This window comes from Mauremys mutica, chromosome 1 (assembly GCF_020497125.1).
Source record: "Mauremys mutica isolate MM-2020 ecotype Southern chromosome 1, ASM2049712v1, whole genome shotgun sequence".
NCBI classification, from domain to species: domain Eukaryota; kingdom Metazoa; phylum Chordata; order Testudines; family Geoemydidae; genus Mauremys; species Mauremys mutica.
The window spans coordinates 84,228,159-84,247,876 of record NC_059072.1 but is presented as its reverse complement, the minus strand read 5'-3'; the positions used below and the strand labels follow the sequence as shown (position 1 = coordinate 84,247,876).

At 52.8% G+C, this 19,718-nt stretch overlaps 1 protein-coding gene across 2 annotated transcripts in view; it reads right to left on the bottom strand.

Annotated features, from left to right (window-relative positions):
- AMDHD1 (amidohydrolase domain containing 1) overlaps positions 1-19,718 on the bottom strand; it is a 32,819-nt gene that overhangs the window by 10,881 nt on the left and 2,220 nt on the right. Inside the window, exons 2-3 of one of the 2 annotated variants that reach the window (XM_044981351.1) lie at positions 11,727-11,833; positions 7,682-7,746 (exon numbers count right to left, since the gene is read on the bottom strand). In XM_044981351.1, coding sequence (XP_044837286.1) covers positions 7,682-7,746; positions 11,727-11,833 — 172 coding nt within the window. Of the gene's footprint in view, positions 1-7,681; positions 7,747-11,726; positions 11,834-19,718 lie in introns of those variants that run through there. The other variant, XM_044981358.1, reaches the window with a different exon arrangement.

The following is a 19,718-nucleotide window of genomic DNA, read 5'->3' as shown; positions in this document are numbered from 1 at the left end:
CTGCCACCCCACTCACGGGTGGCAGTCTCCCCCTCACACCCACACTCAGGCCTAGAAGCCTGGACTTACCAGTGTTGCTCAGCTCCTGCCTGAGGACCTGAGCCCCTGAACTGCTGGGTATTTGCTCAGCTCCTGCCTGGGGACCTGAGCCTCTGAACTATTGCTTGTTGCCCCGCCCTGACCTAAGGCTTGGGCTTTACTGACTTTGTTTGCTCAGCTCCTGCCTGGGGACCTGAGCCTCTGAACTATTGCTTGTTGCCCCGCCCTGACCTAGGGCTTGGGCGTTACTGACTTTGTTTGCTCAGCCCCTGCCTGGGGGTCTGAGCCTGTGAACTACTGTTTGTTGCCCCGCCCTGACCTAGGGCTGGGGCCTTAACTACTGTTGGTTTGGCTCAGCCCTGCCTGAGGGCCTGAGCCCGTGTACTACTATTTACTGCCTCGCCCTGACCTAGGGCTCGGACTCTGGAGATTGAACTGCTTCCTAGCCTCGCATAGTGAGGCGGCCTGGCTCCCAGCCGCACCTGAGAGGGCCGAGCCCCCACACCGGACTCTTACATGTGTAAGCAGAGTCAGGATGAGCCCCACCCTGACATCTGGTGGTAAATTATGGGGAGTGCAGAACGAAGTTTAAAGTGTTGCATTGGTATTTCGGTTATTTGCATGAGCACTCCCACCCCATTTAGCATACCGCAAAGCAGCATGGGATGGTTATTTTCACAGCTGTGAGAGCCCCAATTTCGTTGTTATTGGGGCAGGAGGAATGAAATGTTGTCACCCTGATTGGGTAAATGGGGAACTACAAAATTGTCTGGTGATGGGGGGTTTCATTGTCAGCTGGATAGCGCTTGCTAGATGGGGCACATGAGTTCCAAAACCCATTGAAAGGAGAGAGGCTGGGGACAGAGATCTGTACTGAGTGGTGCAGGCTTCTTGTGTGAGCCAGAAGCACCAGTCCCACTGGTGCCTCTCTCCACTGTGGAATGTCAGAGTTAATTTTTGATTCCCTTAAGAATCTAGATACAGGTTACTGAGCTGAACTCACTGGGGCTCCCCTACTATGAGCTGGAATCACTAAGAGCTGAAATCACTGAAGAGCTGGACTTGCTGAGCTGAGAGCACTGAGTACTGTGCTTATGAGTGGGGGAGCCTGAAGCAATACCGTGGAGCAGAGCAGCTGGCAGAGCGGAGTGGAGCAGTTTGTGCAGCCCTGGGTGAGTGGAGCCAAGAAGCTCGTGAGGACGGCTAGAGTGGCTCACAGGACAGCTGGTGGGCCAGAGCAGCTGGCAGAGCGGAGCAGCCCACAGAGCAAGCGGAGCTGAGCTGTTTGCAGGGACGACTAGTGGAAGCAGAACCCCACGAAGAGGCAGGGCAGTTGGCCCCGAACCCACGTAAGGTGCCCCTTTCTACCCAGGCTGGGGAGGGGGACCTCTGCAGAGAGACTCTTGAACTCTGGGGCTGCACTGACCCGGGACAGAGACTTTTGGATTGTGGGACTTTTGGGACTGTGGGTGATTTGGGGGTTGCTGGACTCAAGGGCCCCAAGAGAAGGACACGGCCCAATTTGCTGGGGTGGGTCTTTGCTCACGGTTTGACCTATGAACTCTAGTTGAGGTATTTTCCCAGTTTAATGCTTGTTGTTTATCTCATGTAATTAAACCTTTTCTGCTACACCAAGAGTCTGTGCTTGCGAGAGGGGAAGTATTGCCTCCTCGAGGCGCCCAGGGGTGTGTGTAAGATTTTCCCAGGTCACTGGGTGGGGGCTCGAGCTGGTTTGCATTATGTTGTGGAGGAAGGGACCCCTATGTATTGAACCCGGCCCTTGCTGCTATTGTTTCGGCCCGGCAGAAGGGTTACACATGTGGTGCCTTCTCTGAGGAGTTCCGCCCAGGATGTGGGTGCGAGCTCTCGACACCGGTGAGAAGGGGGCCGGGGGAGAGAGACCTCCCGCCAGAGAGATGGATCTGTCCCAGCTCTTGGCCCTGGTGACGGAGCACCAGGAGCGACAGCAGGCGGCCCAGTCGCGGCAGCAACAGGAGCAGCAGGCCGCACAGCTCCAACAGCAGCAGCAGCTCATAGAGCAGCTAGGGACCCAACAGCACCAGCTACTTCAAAACCTGGTTACCCAACACCAGGACTTCCAGTGGCAATGTATCCAGCAGCTCGCGGCGGCGCTGGACCGACCTGGGGAACCCCAGCCAGGAGGCCCAGCAGGGGCCCCGCGGCCCAGCCCCCCAATTCGGCTGACGAAGATGGGACCCGGCGATGACCCTGAAGCCTTTCTTGTCACGTTCGAGCGGGTGGCAGTCGTCGCAGGATGGGCCCAGGACCAATGGGCTACCATCCTGGCCCCGTACTTGACTGGGACTGCCCAGACGGTCTGTCGAGGCCTGTTGGTGGAGGCAGCCCAGGATTACAGCCAGGTGAAAGCTGCCATTCTGGACGCCCTGGATGTGAGTCCAGAGACTTCCCGACAGCGGTTCAGAAGCCTGACTTATTCCCCGGGGGCCCGGCCTCGGATGGTGGCCCAGGAGCTTCGAGAGACCTGCAAACAGCCCGAACGTCGGACGTCGGAGGAGCTAATGGAACAGGTGGTACTTGAGCAGTTCGCCCACATTCTCCCGCCGCGCGGAAGAGCCTGGGTCCTCCAGCATAGGCCGGCGACAGTGGCCGCCGCCGTTACACTAATGGAAGACTTCCTCGCGGCTGAAGCTCCGCTGGGTCCGGCTGCCCGGGCAGCCCCACCAGGGACGGAGAACCCCAACCCCGAGAAGAAGGGGACGCCCACCCGGACGGACTTACGAGTTTCCTCCCGGGGGGCGGACCCATGCCGCAGCGTCCTCCGGTAGACCCGCTCGGACCCCGGCTCCCGCGGCAAGAGGAGACTACCGGAACCCGCCTGGAGGTAACACCGGGACCCGGTCACGGACGGGACGGGCGGACCTGGGGCCCTGTTTCTCCTGCGGAGAGCATGGCCATTTACAGCGGGACTCCCCAGGACTGGAGTGTACCTTTGGCCAAGTTTACTCAGGGGAAGGCCGTGCCCGGCGTTCGCAAGCAGCCAAGATCACCGTGCCCGTGGTCATTGAGGGACACCCAACAGTGGCCCTCCTCGATTCAGGCTGCGGCCAGACGCTGGTCTGCCAAAACGTAGGCCCTCAGCCTGACAACCGCCTGGGGAAGATTCAGCTGCAGTGCATACACGGGGACATACGGCCGTACCCAAGTACCAGGGCCCAACTGACCATTGATGGGGTCACCCGGCTGATGATAGTGGGACTCGCTCCACGGCTGGCGTACCCGGTGATCCTGGTTGGGACTGGCCCGAGTTTCCAGCAGTCCTATGCTGCCACGCTGAGGGCAGCCCGCGGGTCACGCCAGCCTTGGAAGGGGAGGCCCCAGAGACCGAGGAAGACTAGGTGGAAGCCCCCGACCCCACCAACCCGACGGGAGGACCTGAAGATGCTTCCCCAGGCGTGGGGGAGGATCCCTCGGCACCCACGGATTTTTGCCGGGATCAATGGGCCGACCCCACACTCAAACGGGCATACGACCAACTGGCCACCGTGGATGGGACTGTCCTCGACCCAAATCGAGCGGCGCAGTGGCCGCACTTTGAGCTGCGGCAGGAGCGCCTGTATCGTGTCGAGAGGGACCCCCACACGGGGGATACCCGGACTCAACTCCTCGTGCCATTGTGTCACCGCCGGGCGGTCATGAAGCTGGCCCACGACGTCCCAGCAGCCGGACACCTCGGTCACGAGAAGACGCTGGCTCGGATACTGGGGCGCTTCTTCTGGCCAGGGGTACACCAGGAGGTAAAGTGCGGGGTTTCAATATATCTTAGTTATAATGGACTATGCTACCAGATTCCCCAAAGCAATCCCTCTCCGGAGCATCACAGCCCGCACCATCGCAGCTGAGCTGGTGAAGGTCTTTGCCCGCGTTGGCCTGCCCCGGGAGATCCTCACGGATCAGGGGACCAACTTTACTTCACGGCTGCTCCAGCAAGTGTGCGAACTCCTGGGGATAAAGCAACTGCGGACGTCCGTCTATCATCCCCAGACCGATGGGATGGTTGAGAGATTCAACCGGACGCTGAAGGACATGTTGCGTAGGTTTCCTCAGGAGGACCTCCGCCGATGGGACCAGCTACTTCCACCCCTGCTCCTGGCGGTACGCGAAGTCCCCCAGTCGTCGACCAAGTTCTCACCCTTTGAACTGCTGTACGGCCATCGACCTCGGGGCCTGCTGGACCTCATGAGGGAAACGTGGGAGCAAGCCCCATCACCAGCCCAGGGTTTCTTAAAGTACGTGCTCCAGCTCCAGGAGCGCCTTACGCAGGCGGGGGCCCTGGCATGAGAGAATTTGAAAGCCGCCCAAGACGCGCAGGCCCAGACGTATAACCGGGACGCACAGACCCGGGAATTTCAACCCGGAGACCGGGTATTACTCCTCCTTCCCTCTGGCGAATCGAAGATTCTGGCCCAGTGGCAAGGGCCATATGAAGTGGTCCGGAAGGTAGACCCGGTTACATATGAAGTCAACCAGCCGGACCGGAGAAAGATCTAGTGGTACCACGTCAACCTCCTCAAGCCCTGGCGGGAACGAGAAGGTCTTCTGATTAACCCCTACCCGCCAGAACCGGAGCTAGGACCCCAGGTAACCCATACCAAGGACCCCGGGGAACCCCAGCTTGGGGAGACCCTAACAGAGGAACAACTCAAACAGACCCGGTGCCTCCTGCGAGCCTTCTCCCGCACCTTCACGGCCCAAGCGGGATTCACTACCCTGGTACATCACAGGATCCAGACTGAGCCTGGGGTGGTGATCCGGGGCACGACCAGGCCCTTGCCGTATCACCGGAGGTGGGTCGTTGAGGAGGAGGTACAGGCTATGCTGGACTTGGGGGTGATTGAACCATCACAAAGCGAGTGGCGGAGCCCAGTAGTGCTGGTACTGAAGCCCGACCGCTCACAACGGTTCTGTATCGACTTCAGGCGTGTTAATGCCATCTCCAAGTTTGATGCGTATCCCATGCCTCAGATAGATGAGCTGTTGGCCCGGTTAGGAGAGGCCCGCTATATTACCACCCTCGACCTAAGTAAGGGGTACTGGCAGATCCCCCTGGAACCAGCCTCCAGGGAGAAGACCGCATTCGCCACCCCCACGGGCCTGTACCAATTTACCCGGATGCCCTTCGGCCTCCACAGGGCTCCAGCCACATTTTAGCGCCTGATGGACCGTCTCCTCCAGCCACATCAGGACTACGCTGCCGCCTATCTAGATGACGTGGTCATTTACAGTCCTGGGTGGGAGAACCACCTAGAAAGGGTCGCAGCCGTCCTGAGATCCCTGCGGACGGACAGGTTAACAGCCAACCCGAAGAAATGCCACATTGGCTGGGAAGAGACTACGTACCTGGGGTACACTATTGGGCATGGGCAGGTAAAACCCTTGGTAGGCAAGGTCCAGGCCATCGCAACCTGCCCCCCGCCCGCCACGAAACGCCAGGTACGCCAGTTTCTGGGGTTTGCGGGATATTATCGACAATTTATTCCCCAATTCGCAGCGATTGCTGCCCCCTTAACGGGGCTCCTGACGAAGGACAGCCCGCGGCAGGTGAAATGGACCCGTGAGTGCGACAAGGCCTTTCAGACACTCAAGACAAGCCTCTGAAGCGAGCCGGTCTTGTACAGTCCCGATTTCAACCGGACATTTGTCTTACAGACGGACGCCTCGGAGGTGGGACTCGGGGCCGTCCTTTCCCAAGAGGTAGAGGGGGAAGAGCATCCGGTTCTTTACATCAGCCGGAAGCTGTTCCCCTGAGAGAAAAACTATGCGGTGGTTTAAAAGGAAGCCCTCGCTGTGAAGTGGGCCTGTAAAGCCCTGCGGTACTACATCCTGGGAGCCCCCTTCACCTTGGTCACCGACCACTCCGCCCTCCAGTGGTTGGCCCGCATGAAGGACCATAATATGCGGCTGCAGCGGTGGTACTTGGCACTGCAGCCCTATGCCTTCACTGTTCGTCATAGGGCCGGGAAGGACCACGCAAATGCGAACTTCCTCTCCCGTCTGGGGGGTATGGAAGGGGCTGGCCCCGCTGCACGGGAGCCAGCCTTGAGGGGGGGGCCGTGTAGTGAGGTGGCCTGGCTCCCAGCCGCACCTGAGAGGGCCGAGCCAGAACAGCCACCTCAGTGGGCGGAGCCACTGCCGCCTGTCCCCACCCCCCGGAAGTCAAGGGGCGGGACAGGAGGTATAAAGGCCCGGGCCCAGCGCTCAGTTGCTGCCAGGCCGCCAGAGAGGACAGATGCTACTGACCGAGCTCCTGTTGGACCGAGCCTTCCCCGAGCCCGGTACCCTGAGGAGGACTGGCCGAGCCTTCCCCGAGCCCGGTACCCCGAGGAGCTGCCTGAGCGTCCCCTCGCCCCGCGTCCTGAGGAGCAGCCCGACCTAGTCAGCGCCCAGCACCCCGAGCAGCCCATGGTCTGGGACATGGCGGAGGATGCTAGAGATGCGCAGGTACCAATGGAGGGGGAGATGGGAAGTAGCCCGGGGGTAGCTGACCCCAATCTGGCTACAGCCGACTTCGAGCCAATGTCAGTGTGTTGCAGTTAGGACCCCACCGACACAGCAGCAGACTAACTGCCGCTGTTAGGGCCCTGGGCTGGGACACAGTGGAGTGGGTGGGCCTGTGTCCCCCCTGCCACCCCACTCACGGGTGGCAGTCTCCCCCTCACACCCACACTCAGGCCCAGAAGCCTGGACTTACCAGTGTTGCTCAGCTCCTGCCTGAGGACCTGAGCCCCTGAACTGCTGTGTGTTTGCTCAGCTCCTGCCTGAGGACCTGAGCCCCTGAACTACTGCTTGTTGCTCAGCTCCTGCCTGAGGACCTGAGCCCCTGAACTGCTGTGTGTTTGCTCAGCTCCTGCCTGAGGACCTGAGCCTCTGAACTTTTGCTTGTTGCCCCGCCCTGACCTGGGGCCTGGGCGTTACTGACTTTGTTTGCTCAGCCCCTGCCTGAGGGTCTGAGCCTGTGAACTATTGTTTGTTGCCCCGCCCCGACCTAGGGCTTGGGCATAAGAGACTGTTTGTTTGCTCAGCTCCTGCCTGGGGGTCTGAGCCTAGGAACTACTGTTTGTTGCCCTGCCCTGACCTAGGGCTGGGGCCTTAACTACTGTTGGTTTGGCTCAGCCCTGCCTGAGGGCCTGAGCTCGTGTACTACTATTTACTGCCTCGCCCTGACCTAGGGCTCGGACTCTGGAGATTGAACTGCTTCCTAGCCTCGCGTAGTGAGGTGGCCTGGCTCCCAGCCGCACCTGAGAGGGCCGAGCCCCCACACTGGACTCTTACACTCACTGTCATTTTATCTCCCTTTTATAAGTTTTGTTCTCTTACTTCTGTCTCCCCTATTTCATTTCCCCTCCACCACCGGATTGCTCTCTCTTTCCTTCTTCCTCTTGCTCCTTGTTTCCCCATTTCTTTTCCTTTGGCTTCAACCCTCTATCTTTCTCTGTTCTTGGTCTCCAAAAGCCGTTGCTTCCTCTCCCATCCTAAATTACATAGGAAGTAATTGATCTTACTTTCCAGAGATGAGAAATAGAAGTGTAGAGAAAGCAGAGATGGTTGTGTATGAAAGCAAATATGAGAAAAAAACAACAACTCTGTAATTATGTGAAATTACCTTCATTGCAAACTCATGGACCCTGTCACCAGCCCACACTGGATGGGTATGTGCATCTACCAAACCTAAAAAAACCCAACAATAATAAAATAAATACACATTGCAAAATTTCATTCTTTGGGAAAAGGAAAAAATCAAGAAAGTGCAAGCAAATTTAAAGGGACAGTATCAACTGAAGAAAAAACCCGTACCATGCTATACTTCTGTTTGAAAAATGTTTTTACCTCATATTATTGCAAAAAACACCTCTGATTACTATAATCAAGATATTCAAGAAAAACATTTTTTTTCCAGAGGTGTTTTAGCCTATCTGGTCGCACTTGGTGTAGAGTTAAACTGTTTCTCCTGTATAGTAAGTCTGTCAGTCATTCTCCCATTTTGTTTGTCTGGGTCTTTCACACAGTAACAGGAGAGAGAGAAACATTTCTTAAAAACAGGAAAATTGGCAGAAGGACTTACAAGGACTTGCATCCGAAGAAGTGGGTATTCATCCACGAAAGCTCATGCTGCAAAACGTCTGTTAGTCTATAAGGTGCCACAGGATTCTTTGCTGCTTTTACAGATCCAGACTAACACGGCTACCCCTCTGATACTTTACAAGGAGGTGTATACCCTGAAATAATTTCAACTCACTTCAAACTCACCAATTAGATTTCATGCTGATGTCCCTTTAAAAGTGCAAGCTGCATATATTGGGCTTAATCCTGTGGCACCTATCCTAGTAATAGACCACTGACTTGAGTGGGAGCTTTTCCTGTGTAAAGATACTGAAATTAGTCTGGGTGAGTGCCAGAGTCCCTGTCAGAGAACACGTCTAGCAGCTTAAATGCCAGTTCATAAATACAAGACACTTGATTTACTTTACACTGTGTAAAATTTTCAGAAGCACCTAAGTCCCATTGACTTTGATCCAAATCACCAGTCTGTGTGCAGGGTGGGGAGACTAGGCTCCATGAGTAGACAGGGAGGGGAACGAAAAGGGTGGGGAATTTGTGGAGCTTTGACTCTGCCACTTCAGCATGTCAACCAACTCACCTGAGCTAGTGTGGAGTGGGAAGTAACTTGTTATTGGAATAGGAGAGTAGTGGATAATTAACCATTGGAACAATTTACCAAGAGTTGTGGTGGACTCTCCATCACTGGCAATTTTAAAATCCAGACTGGGTGTTTTTCTAAAAGATATGTTCTAGTTCAAACAGGAATTAATTCAGGGAAGTTCTATGGCCTGTGTTACACAAGAGGTCAGACTGGATAATCATGATGGTCCCTTTTGCCCATATAATCTGCGGCTCCTCTTCAGATTCCTTTCCCCTAGAGCAAGAGGGAAGCCAGGAATAGCCCTGTGGACCCTTTATAGTCACAATTACCTGCTTGGACTGTTCCAGGACAGGGTGAGGGGTGGAAATAGCTACATGCTGCCCCTTATTCAGGGCTCCAGGTGAAGTGCCAATCTAGGCCTTAAACAATTACATAACAGAGACGTTCATAGTATTTTATATCTGGGTACTTTACAAAAGTTAAAATAACAGGGAAAACAAATAGGTGGCTGAGAGAGAGAGCCAGTCACTCTGCCAAAAAAAAATTGGCCAACAGAAGAATAAATAACCCAAGGAGAAAGAACAGCTGAAAATGAAAAAGTAAACAGGCCCAAATGAATAGACTTTTCAACAAGCATTGTAGCTAGCCAGAGAAGTAGTCTAAGGGGCCTTCTCAGAGTTGCATAGAATTGGTCTCTGAACCAAGAAGGCCCCGCCCTTCATCTGATTCAAGCTGAACCTCCAGAGGGGAGCAAAGGCACTGTAAATGGTCTCAACTGCCTGGGGATGATGTGAAGGAAGGGGTTAGTTGCTCAAATACCCAAGGGCATAATTTATGTATGGCTTGCCCACATGCTCAGGGTTTAACTGATTGCCATATTTGGGGTTGGGAAGGAATTTTCCTCCAGGGCAGATTGGCAGAGGCCCTGGAGGTTTTTTGCCTTCCTCTGCAGCATGGGGCACGGGTCACTTGCTGGAGGATTCTCTGCAGCTTGAGGTCTTCAAACCACAATTTGACGACTTCAATAACTCAGACATAGGTTAGGGGGTTGTTACAGGAGTGGGTGGGTGAGATTCTGTGGCCTGCATTGTGCAGGAGGTCATAATGGTCCCTTCTGACCTTAAAGTCTATGAGTCTATACAAAGAAAAGAAGCTTGGAGTGTTTGAGTAACTGAGGAACCTGTATTTTGTCTATACACAAGTTTAGCCATTCTGAGTTGCAGGGCCGCCCAGGTGGGGGGCAAGAGGGGCAATTTGCCCCAAGCCCCGGGTCCCACAGGGGCCCCCAGGAGAGTTTTTCGGGGCCCCTGGAGCTCCTTCACTCGCTCCGGGGGGCCCAGAAAACTCTTGCGGGGCCGGGCCCAGGAGCTTCTTCCGCTCCCGGTCTTCGCCGGCGGGGGGTCCTTCTGCTCCAGGGCGCAAGGACCCCCCCTCCGGCGAATTACCGCTGAAGTGGGACCCGCCACCGAAGTTCAGCTCGGTCTTCGGCGGTAATTCGGCAGCGGGGGGCCCTTCCATTCCGGACCCGCCGCCGAAGTGCCCCGAAGACCCGCGGTGAGGGCCCCCCGCCGCCGAATTACCGCTGAAGACCGGGCTGCACTTCGGCGGCAGGTCCCGCTTTGGCGGTAATTCGGCGGCGGGGGGGCCCCGCCGCGGGTCTTCGGGGCACTTCGGCGGCGGGTCCCGGAACGGAAGGGCCCCCCGCAGTGATGAGCTGCCAAAATCTTAGGAACCGGTTCCCTACTGGGTCTTCGGCGGCATGGCTCCGGCGGCTGAAGGACCCACCACCGAAGACCCGGTAGGGAACCGCCCAGTGAGTACACCCCCCACCCACGTCCTGCCCCCCCTCAGAAACCACAAACCATAACCCCCCCTGCCCTGCTCCTTGTCCCCTGACCACTCCTTCCCAAGACCCCCAACCCTAACTCCCCCCCAGGACCCCACCCCCTGCCAAACTTGCCCCGCTCCCTGTCCCCTGACTGCCCCAACTCCATCCACCACCATCCCAACAGACCCCAGGAACTCCCACGCGGCGCCTACCCAACTCCCCCTTCCCCATCTCCTGTCTGCCTCCCCAGAACCTCTGCCCGATCCAACCCCTCCTCCCCCGCCCCAGTCCCGGCCCTGGCCCTGGCCTCTTACCCCTGCCGGGGTTGGGGCCAGTGTCGGAGCCGCGCCGTGCGGCCGGAGTTGGGGCCGGGCAGTGGCTGGAGCAGGGCCCGGCGGCGCCTGGAGTCCTCATCGCGCCCCACCCTGCCCCAGCTCACCTGCAGGAAGCTTCCCCCCGGCTTCTCCTCCCACCACGCCCCCCGGCTGGACCCGGCCAGGAACCGCGCCGCCCGGCCAGGAACCGCGCCGCCCAGCCGGACCCGGCCAGGAACCGCGCCACCCGGCCAGGAACCGCACCGCCCGGCCAGACCCGGGCAGGAACCGCGCCGCCCGGGCAGGAACTGCGCCGCCTGGCCGGACCCGGGGGCCGGACCCGGGCAGAAGCCGTGCCGCCCAGCCGAGGTCGCAGCTGGACCCTGGGGGCAGGAGCCCAGCCGCCCGACCCCAGAGTCTAGCTATGACCTCGCCGAGCGGCGCGATGCCTGGAGCCCTCCTCCCGCTGGCACCCCCAGCCCCAGCTCACCTGGTGGAAGCGCTGCTTGCTTCTCAGCCCTCCCAGCTTCCCGCGTGAACAGCTGATTCGCGGGAAGCTGGGAAGGGGGAGGAGAAGCCGGAGGAGCTTCAGCAGAGGAGGCGGAGTGAGGTGAGTTGGGGCTGGGGGAAGGGTAGGGAGCAGCTAGAGCTTTAGTTAAATTTAAAAGCCCTTTTGGAACTAGTTGTCCCTCCAGGAACAACCGGTTCTAAAGGGGGCTTCTAAATTTAACAACCGGTTCGCGCGATCCGGTGCAAACCGGCTGCAGCTCACCACAGGCCCCCCGCCGCCGAAGACCCCAGGCCCCTGGAATCCTCTGGGCGGCCCTGCTGAGCTGCACCATTAATATGAAGAAAATACACCAACCTGGCAATATGCATTTCCCAGTACAGTCAATAGTTTTTTCAAATGATGCTTCTGAAAATTGCCGGCGAATAGCATCTGCATAGCCTACAGCTTTTACACAGCCATCTCTGCAAAAACAAACAATGCACAAACAAGTCTGAGTGAGTTTGTTTAAAAAGCAAACTCAGCAAGTTGTATTTAGAAGCTCCTGAATCATCACCCTTTCAGAGATGTGATGGGGTCATTGTTTGCAGGACTCTGAAAATGGACAGGGAAGATTGTTTGCTAATCATGTGGATGCCTTGAGATCTATGAGGAAATCCAGTGGACCTCAAAGTGTCTGTGAAGCCTCGGCCATTCCCATGCCCTGCCATCATTGTTCCCTTAGGATGATAAGTTGTGGGCCCTTTCTGTTTATGAAGTAATATCTGTATGTATCCTGTAACTCAAAGGCAAATGCCAATGTATGCATTAGCCCAGTGTACTTATTACCAAAGCAACAGTATCCTCAAGTTGTTCTTATGTTACTGAAATAAGAATGTAAGAAGAAAAAAATGGCCGTACCAGGTCAGACCAATGGAGCATCTAGCCCAGTATAACCTGTCTTCCATATATATGTATATTATAACAGAGAGAGAAAGTATATTTTAAATATGACCAAAACATTGATTTTCTTTTTGCCACAAGATAAATCATTAACTGACGCTTTTCGTTTGGCAACAAAATGGTATATTACGTGTAAGATTTAAGGCCTTGGTCTGATGATATTATGGATTTTTTAGTATAATTGAATGTCACATTGCAGTTCCCTTGTTCCAATCTCTATGAATGAATTTAGTGGTATTCTTGCCTTGAAAATGCTGTGACCATTACAGGAACCTTACCAAGTGTACCAAGACACGGTGTGCAGTCCCAAAAGTAGCTAGTTTTCCTCTCTGTATATTTGGTGCATATGAGACAGCTCTGCTCAGGCAGCTTTAATTTGTTGAGCTGGCAGCTTGGAAGCACATTACCTGAGGTCTTATGCAATTTGGCCAATTACAAAGGTTACATTTTTCACTTGGATGAGCTATTTTATATCAATACATTTTTCTTCCTCATCAGACATTCAAATCTTCACTGTTTTCCACTCAACCTGTCAAACATACTAATTTTGACCATTGCAAGACCACCACCACCACCCTGCCAAATCTCACTCAATAACTGAACTTTCCATTTTTTTGACAGAATTTCATGGCCACAAGAATAGCAATACTGGGTCAGACTATTGGTCCCTCTAGCCTAATATCCTGTCTTCTGACAGTTGCTGGTGGCAGATGCTTCAGAGTGAATGAACAGGGCAATTTATCAAGTGACCCATCCCCTGTCATCCAGTCCCAGCTTCCGGCAGTCAGAAGTTTAGGGCCACCCAGAGCATGGGGTTGCATCTCAGACCACCGTGGCTAATAGTCATGGACAGACCTATCCTCCATGAATTTATTTAATTATTTTCTAAACCCAGTTATAATTTTGACCTTCACAACTGTCCCTGCCAGCAGGTAGGGGATCTTGGGGGACAATTACCACACGGGTGGGGTGCAAAATAAACTTTATTAAGAAAATGCAAAAACAGGGAAAATTTAATGGTGAGGGGTGTGGGGTTTGTTGAGGTAGACAATTGGGGAGGGGTTTCTTTCGGTGAACAGTATAGGGGGTTTCAATAGTGGGGTACAATACAGTTGGTGAACAATTAACACTGAGGTATAAATGTAACAGGCAGTTAACAATTTCTATGTAGAAAGGTGAGTCACAGCAGCATATATCCAACTAACAGTTATGGAAAAAATATGTTAAATAACAAACAATTTTAGGTAAAAATGTGTCACAGTGGTGTAAATATAGAATGTGAGGTGTATCAGAGAGGAAAAAGTAACCAATGGGGTTTTATGCTAGATTGGGATGGGGGAAGAGGGGCACGTGGTGGAGCAGAGGGAGATTTAAACTTAGAGAGACACAGAGAACAGACAGACTGTAAGGAGTCAGAGGGACACAAAGAAGCTGGGGGGGGGGGTTGCAGTGGAAAGACAGACTTAACCACAATTATACAAAACACAGTAAAATCTTATCTATGATCTAACTTAACCAAGACTACACAAAGTAGCAAGTAATAAAACACAATGCAACAATTCTCTAAGCCTATCTTACAGAGTATAATGCTAAACCTAACTTAACCTAATGAGTGCACCTTATACTAGGGGGTGGTTCTTTACGGGTGTGGCTGCAGCAGTGGAGCAACTGCAAGTGAGCTGCCCAGGATAGAATTCAGGGAGGCACAGGCTTATTTCTAGCAGCAAAGGAGCTGTAGAACCAGAAACAGATTACAGATGCAGACTAAGGAGTTAACTTGGGTCTGTCTGTTGGGGGAAGAAAAAGCCAGCAGCTAGAACAGGGAGGGTCTGCAAGAGAGAGTTCTTACCAATCCCCAGGACAACAGCAGAGGCAGGCACAGCAGCAGCATCAGAGGACACAGAGAGGACTCAATTCGTTCACAATAATCAGGAGATCTCCAGGCAAAATTCGTTGTTTGTGGGAGGGGAGTTTAAAAACGGGGGTACGCTCAAAAACAAACGAGAGCGGGGGGAGGGCCTCCCAAAGACCCCTAGCTCATCAGACCAGGTGGCAAAGTAAGGACCTTCTCCGAGGTCTGCTTAGAAAATGTCTGGTTATATAGGCAAACTTAGGCAGTTTCCCGCCAGTAACTTTGATTGGTTCCCCTTCTTACAGGGGAGGAGAGAAGACTTCAGGTGAGCACAGACATGTCCGGGCAAGTCCTAAATCACAGGCATGACTTACATGCTCAGCTATGTGGCCATATAAGGTCTTGCATTCTTGGGCAGTGCCCCCTACACCGAGCCCAGGTCTGAACAAAGGAGGCAGGGGCCCACCCCCACCTGAGCAGAGCAATGGCTCCGGTTAGTCTGCAAAGGCCATTCCACTGAGCAGGGCCAGGCTATGACTCTTGCTAGCCCCATGGCTGGGGGGGGGCGGCCACACAGAGAGGAAAACAGAAAGGAATGCAGCAGGGTGGCGGCTGTAACAGACAACAACATACACAGGCAATGAGTTCCACAGGTTGACTGTGCACTGTATGAATAAATACTTCCTTATGTTTGTTTTAAACCTGCTACCTATTAATTTAATTGGGTGACTCCTGGTTCTTGTGTTATGTGAAGGGGTAAATAACACCTCCCTATTCACGTTCTCTACATCATTCATGATTTTATAGACCTCTATCATATCCCCCCTTAGTTGTCTCTTTTCTTAGCTGAAAAATCCCAGTCTTTTTCATCTCTCCTCATATGGAAGCTGTTCCATACCCCTAGTGATTTTTGTTGCCCTTCTCTGTACCTTTTCCATTTCTAATGTATCTTTTTTGAGATGGGAAGACCAGAACTGCACAAAGTATTCAAGGTTTGAGCATACCATGGATTTATATAGTGGCATTATGATACCTTTTTTGTTTTATTTTCTATCCCTTTCTTAATGATTCCCAACATTCTGTTTGCTTTTTTGACTGCTGCTGCACATTGAGTGGATGTTTTCAGAGAACTATCCAAGATGACTCCAAGATCTCTTTTTTGAGTGGTAACAGCTAATTTAGACCCCCATCATTTTGTATGTATAGTTGGGATTATGGTTTCCAATGTGCATTACTTTGCATTTACCAACTCTGAATTTCATCTGCCATTTTGTTGCCCAGTCACCCAGTTTTGTGAGCTTTGAAACTCTTTGCAGTCAGCTTTGGACGTAACTATCTTGAGTTATTTTGTATTGTCTGCAGACTTTGTCACCTCGCTATTTACTCCTTTTTCCAGATCATGCATTAATATGTTGAATAGTACTGTTCCCATGCAGACCCTTGGGGGACCCTGCTATTTACCTCTCTCCACTGTGAAAACTGACCATTTATTCCTATACTTGGTTTCCACTCTATTAACCAGTTATTGATAAATGAGAGGACCTTCCCTCTTATCCCATGTCTGCTTACTTTCCTTAAGAGCCTTTGGTGAGGGACATTGTCAAAGGCTTTCTGAAAGTCCCAATACACTATAATAACTCGATTACTCATGTTCACATGCTTGTTGACCCTCCTCAGATAGTTCTAACAGATTTGTGAGGCATGATTTCCCTTGACTCTTCCCCAACATACTGTATTCATCTATGTGTCTGATAATTCTGTTCTTTACTATAGTTTCAACCAATTTGCCTAGAACTGAAGTTAGGCTTACCAGCCTGTATTTGACAGGATCGCCTCTGGAGCCTTTTTAAAAATGCAGCATGACATTAGCTATTTGCTAGTTATCTGGTGCAGAAGCTAATTTAAGCAATAGGCAACATACCACAGTTAGTAGTTCTGCAATTTCGTATTTGAGTTCCTTCAGAACTCTTGGGTGAATCCCATCTGGATCTTGTCACTTATTACTGTTTAATTTATCAATTTGTTCCAAAACATGCTCTACTGACACCTCAACCTGGGACAATTCCTCAGATCTCTCACCTAAAAAGAATGGCTCAGCTGTGGGAATTTCCCTCACATCCTCTGCAGGATGTGAACAGGGGCAGCTCCAGGCACCAGCACGCCAAGCGCGTGCCCGGGGCAGCAAGCCACGGGGGGCGCTCTGCCGGTTGCCGTGAGGGCGGCAGGCAGGGTGCCTTTGGCGGCTTGCCTGCGGAGGGTCCGCTGGTCCCACGGCTTTGGCGGACCTCCCGCAAGCGTGCCGCCGAATCCGCCCCTGGATGTGAAGACTGATGCAGGATGAAGACTGAGGCAAAGAATGAATTTAGCTTCTCTACAACAGCTTTGTCTTCCTTGAGTGCTCCTTTAGCACCTTGATGATCCAGTGCCTCCACTCACTGTTTGGCAGGCTCCTGCTTTTGATGTACTTAAAAACATTTTACTGTTAGGCTACGTCTATACTACCCGCCCGGGTCGGCGGGTAGCGTTCGACTTCTCGGAGTTCGATATATCGCGTCTCATCTAGACGCGATAGTTCGAACTCCGAACGCGCTCCCGTCGACTCCGGAACTCCACCACCGCGAACGGCGGTGGCGGAGTTGACGGGGGAGCCGCGGACTTCGATCCCGCGGCGTCTGGACGGGTGAGTAGTTCGAACTAAGGTAGTTCGAGTTCAGCTACGCGTACCTTAGTTCGACCCCGCCCCCAGTGTAGACCAGGCCTTCGTGTTTGTGTCTCTTGCTAGTTACTCCTCAAATTCTTTTTTGGCCTGGCTGATTACACTTTCACACTTAACTTGCCGGAGTTTATGCTCCTTTCTATTTTCCTCAGTAGAATTTGACTGGAACTCTCTTTCCTCTGTTTCTTTGCAGTTCCTATCTGTACTTTATCAACTTCTATCTTCTCCTCTTTACTAGGACATAGAATATCCCCTTCAATTAATCCTACCTTAAGGGATGTCTGTCCTCTGCACCTGTCAGCTTTCCCCTAGCCCTCAGTTTAAAAACTCCTCTACAACCTTTTAAATTTTACATGCCAGCAATCTGATTTTGTTTTGGTTTATGTGGATCCCAAAGCTGACTGCAAAGAGTTTCAAAGCTCACAAAACTGGGTGACTGGGCAACAAAATGGCAGATGAAATTCAGAGTTCAGTTCCTCAGGCAGGGGTAGTTAGGCAGAACTCAGGGTTTCGATGTATGGATGAGACAATAGTGTTCAGAGGAGGGATTTATGTTTATTAGGAACTGGGGAATGTTTTGGAAAAGGAGTGAATACAGGCAGGATGGGATCCGCACCTGTCAGCTTTCCCCTAGCCATCAGTTTAAAAACTCCTCTACAACCTTTTAAATTTTACATGCCAGCAACCTGATTTTGTTTTGGTTTATGTGGATCCCATCCTGCCTGTATTCACTCCTCCTTTTCCAAAACATTCCCCAGTTCCTAATAAACATAAATCCCTCCTCTGAACACTATTGTGTCATCCATACATCAAAACCCTGAGTTCTGCCTAACTACCCCTGCCTGAGGAACTGAGAGCACTTCAGAACCTTTCTCCAACCTTTCTCTTACCTTTCCCTGTGTCACTGGTGCCTACATGTACTGTGACCACCAACTTCTCCCCAGTACTGCCCATAAGTCTATCTACATGTCTCGAGAGGTTTGCACCCAGGTGTCAATTTACCATGAGGTTTTGCCAGCCTCAGAAACCCAACTACCTAAATTTCTAATAATCAAATCCCCCAATATTCTTACCTGTCTCTTCTTAATACAAGGGTTTCCCTCCCTTGGAGGGGTATCCTCAGTATGAGAGGATACCATAACATCATCTGGAAGGAGAGTCCAACTATGGGATCATTTTAATTATGCTTAATGATTAACAGTAGTTTTTATTTTCTTTCGGTTAACTAAAACTACTGCACTGTTGTGGGTTAGCAATGTACAGCATCCCTGCAGTCAGTAACTGCAGAGCATTCTTGTCCTCCAGAGGAACCATGCTGTCATTGCCTCCCTGCCTACACCTGAAGGGTACACTTGCCCCTTGTAGATAGCATGGAGTGGAATCCGCAAGAGTTGGTGTATTTAAGGTTAGCTTTCAAACCCACACGGATTTTCCTGTAGGTTTGCTTAGGGATGATACCAGGAAGAATAGACTTTCCTTGGCCAAACACTGGTCATTGAACTCCACTCCCCCCTAATCATGTGGTATTTTAGAGGAGGGGCTTCCATGGGCTTTAGAGGTGATGGGGCAATTCTGCATAGGGTTGCCAACTTTCAACTCGCACAAAACCAAACACCCCTGTCCCACCCTCTGCCCCGCCCCTCCTTTGAGGCCCCGCCCTTTCTCTGAGGCTCCACTCCCTCCATCCCCCCTTCCTCTGTCGCTCACTCTACCCACCCTCACTCACTCATTTTCAGTGGGCTGGGGCAGGGGGTTGGGTGTGGGAGGGGGTGAGGGTTCCAGCTGGGGGTGCGGGCTCTGGGGTGGGGCCAGGGATGAAGGGTTTGGGGTGCAAGAAGGGGCTCTGGGCTGGGGTTGAGGGGTTTGGAGTGCAGGAGGGGGTTCTGGGATGGGGCAGGAGGTTGAGGTGTGGGAGGATCTGAGGGCTCTGGCTGGGGGTGCGGGCTCTCGGGTGGGGCTTGGGATGAGGGGTTTGGGGTTCAGGAGGGTGCTCCAAGCTGTGACCGAGGGGTTTGGAGGGTGGGAGGGGGATCCAGGCTGGGGCAGGGGGTTGGGGTGTGGCAGGGGGATGAGGGGTGCAGGCTCCCAGCAATGCTTACCTCAAGCAGCTCCTGGAAGCAGCGGCATTTCCCCCCTCCAGATCCTATGCAGAGCAATGGCCAGGTGCCTCTGCAAGCTGCCCTGTCTGCAGGTGCTGCCCCCGCCGCTCCCATTGGCTGCGGTTCCTGACTAATGGGAGCTGCAGAGCCAGCACTTGGGGTAGGGGCAGCACGCAGAGCCCCCTGGCTGCCCCTACATGTAGGAGCTGGAGGGGGGATAAGCTGCTGCTTCTGGGAGCCACGCAGTGCATGGAATGATGGCAGGCAGGGAGCCTGCCTTAGCCCCGCTGTGCCGCCAACCGGACTTTTAACGGCCCAGTCAGCAGAGCTGACTGAAGCCACCAAGGTCCCTTTTTGACCAGGGTTCCAGTCAAAAACCGGACATTCTACACTGTCTCCTCTTCTTACAACCATTTTAGAGCCACTGGAGTAAAAGACTTGAGACTCAGCACAGACAGCTCATTGAAGACATCTGTGTAATACATAGTACTTAGTAGCAGTTTAAAAAGGCAAATAGGATGATTGGGAGCATTTTAAAAAAGGAAAGAAAATAATGTAATATTGAAAACAATGGTACATCCTGATTTAAATTACTTTATTGAGTTCAGGTTACTTCATTTAAAGTTAAAGCAGAGAATGAAAAGGTCCAGAGAGGGCAGAAAGTGTGGTCAGTGACATGACAGGACTTGCCTAGAAAGACTAGCCTGACAAAAAGAACAGGAGTACTTGTGGCACCTTAA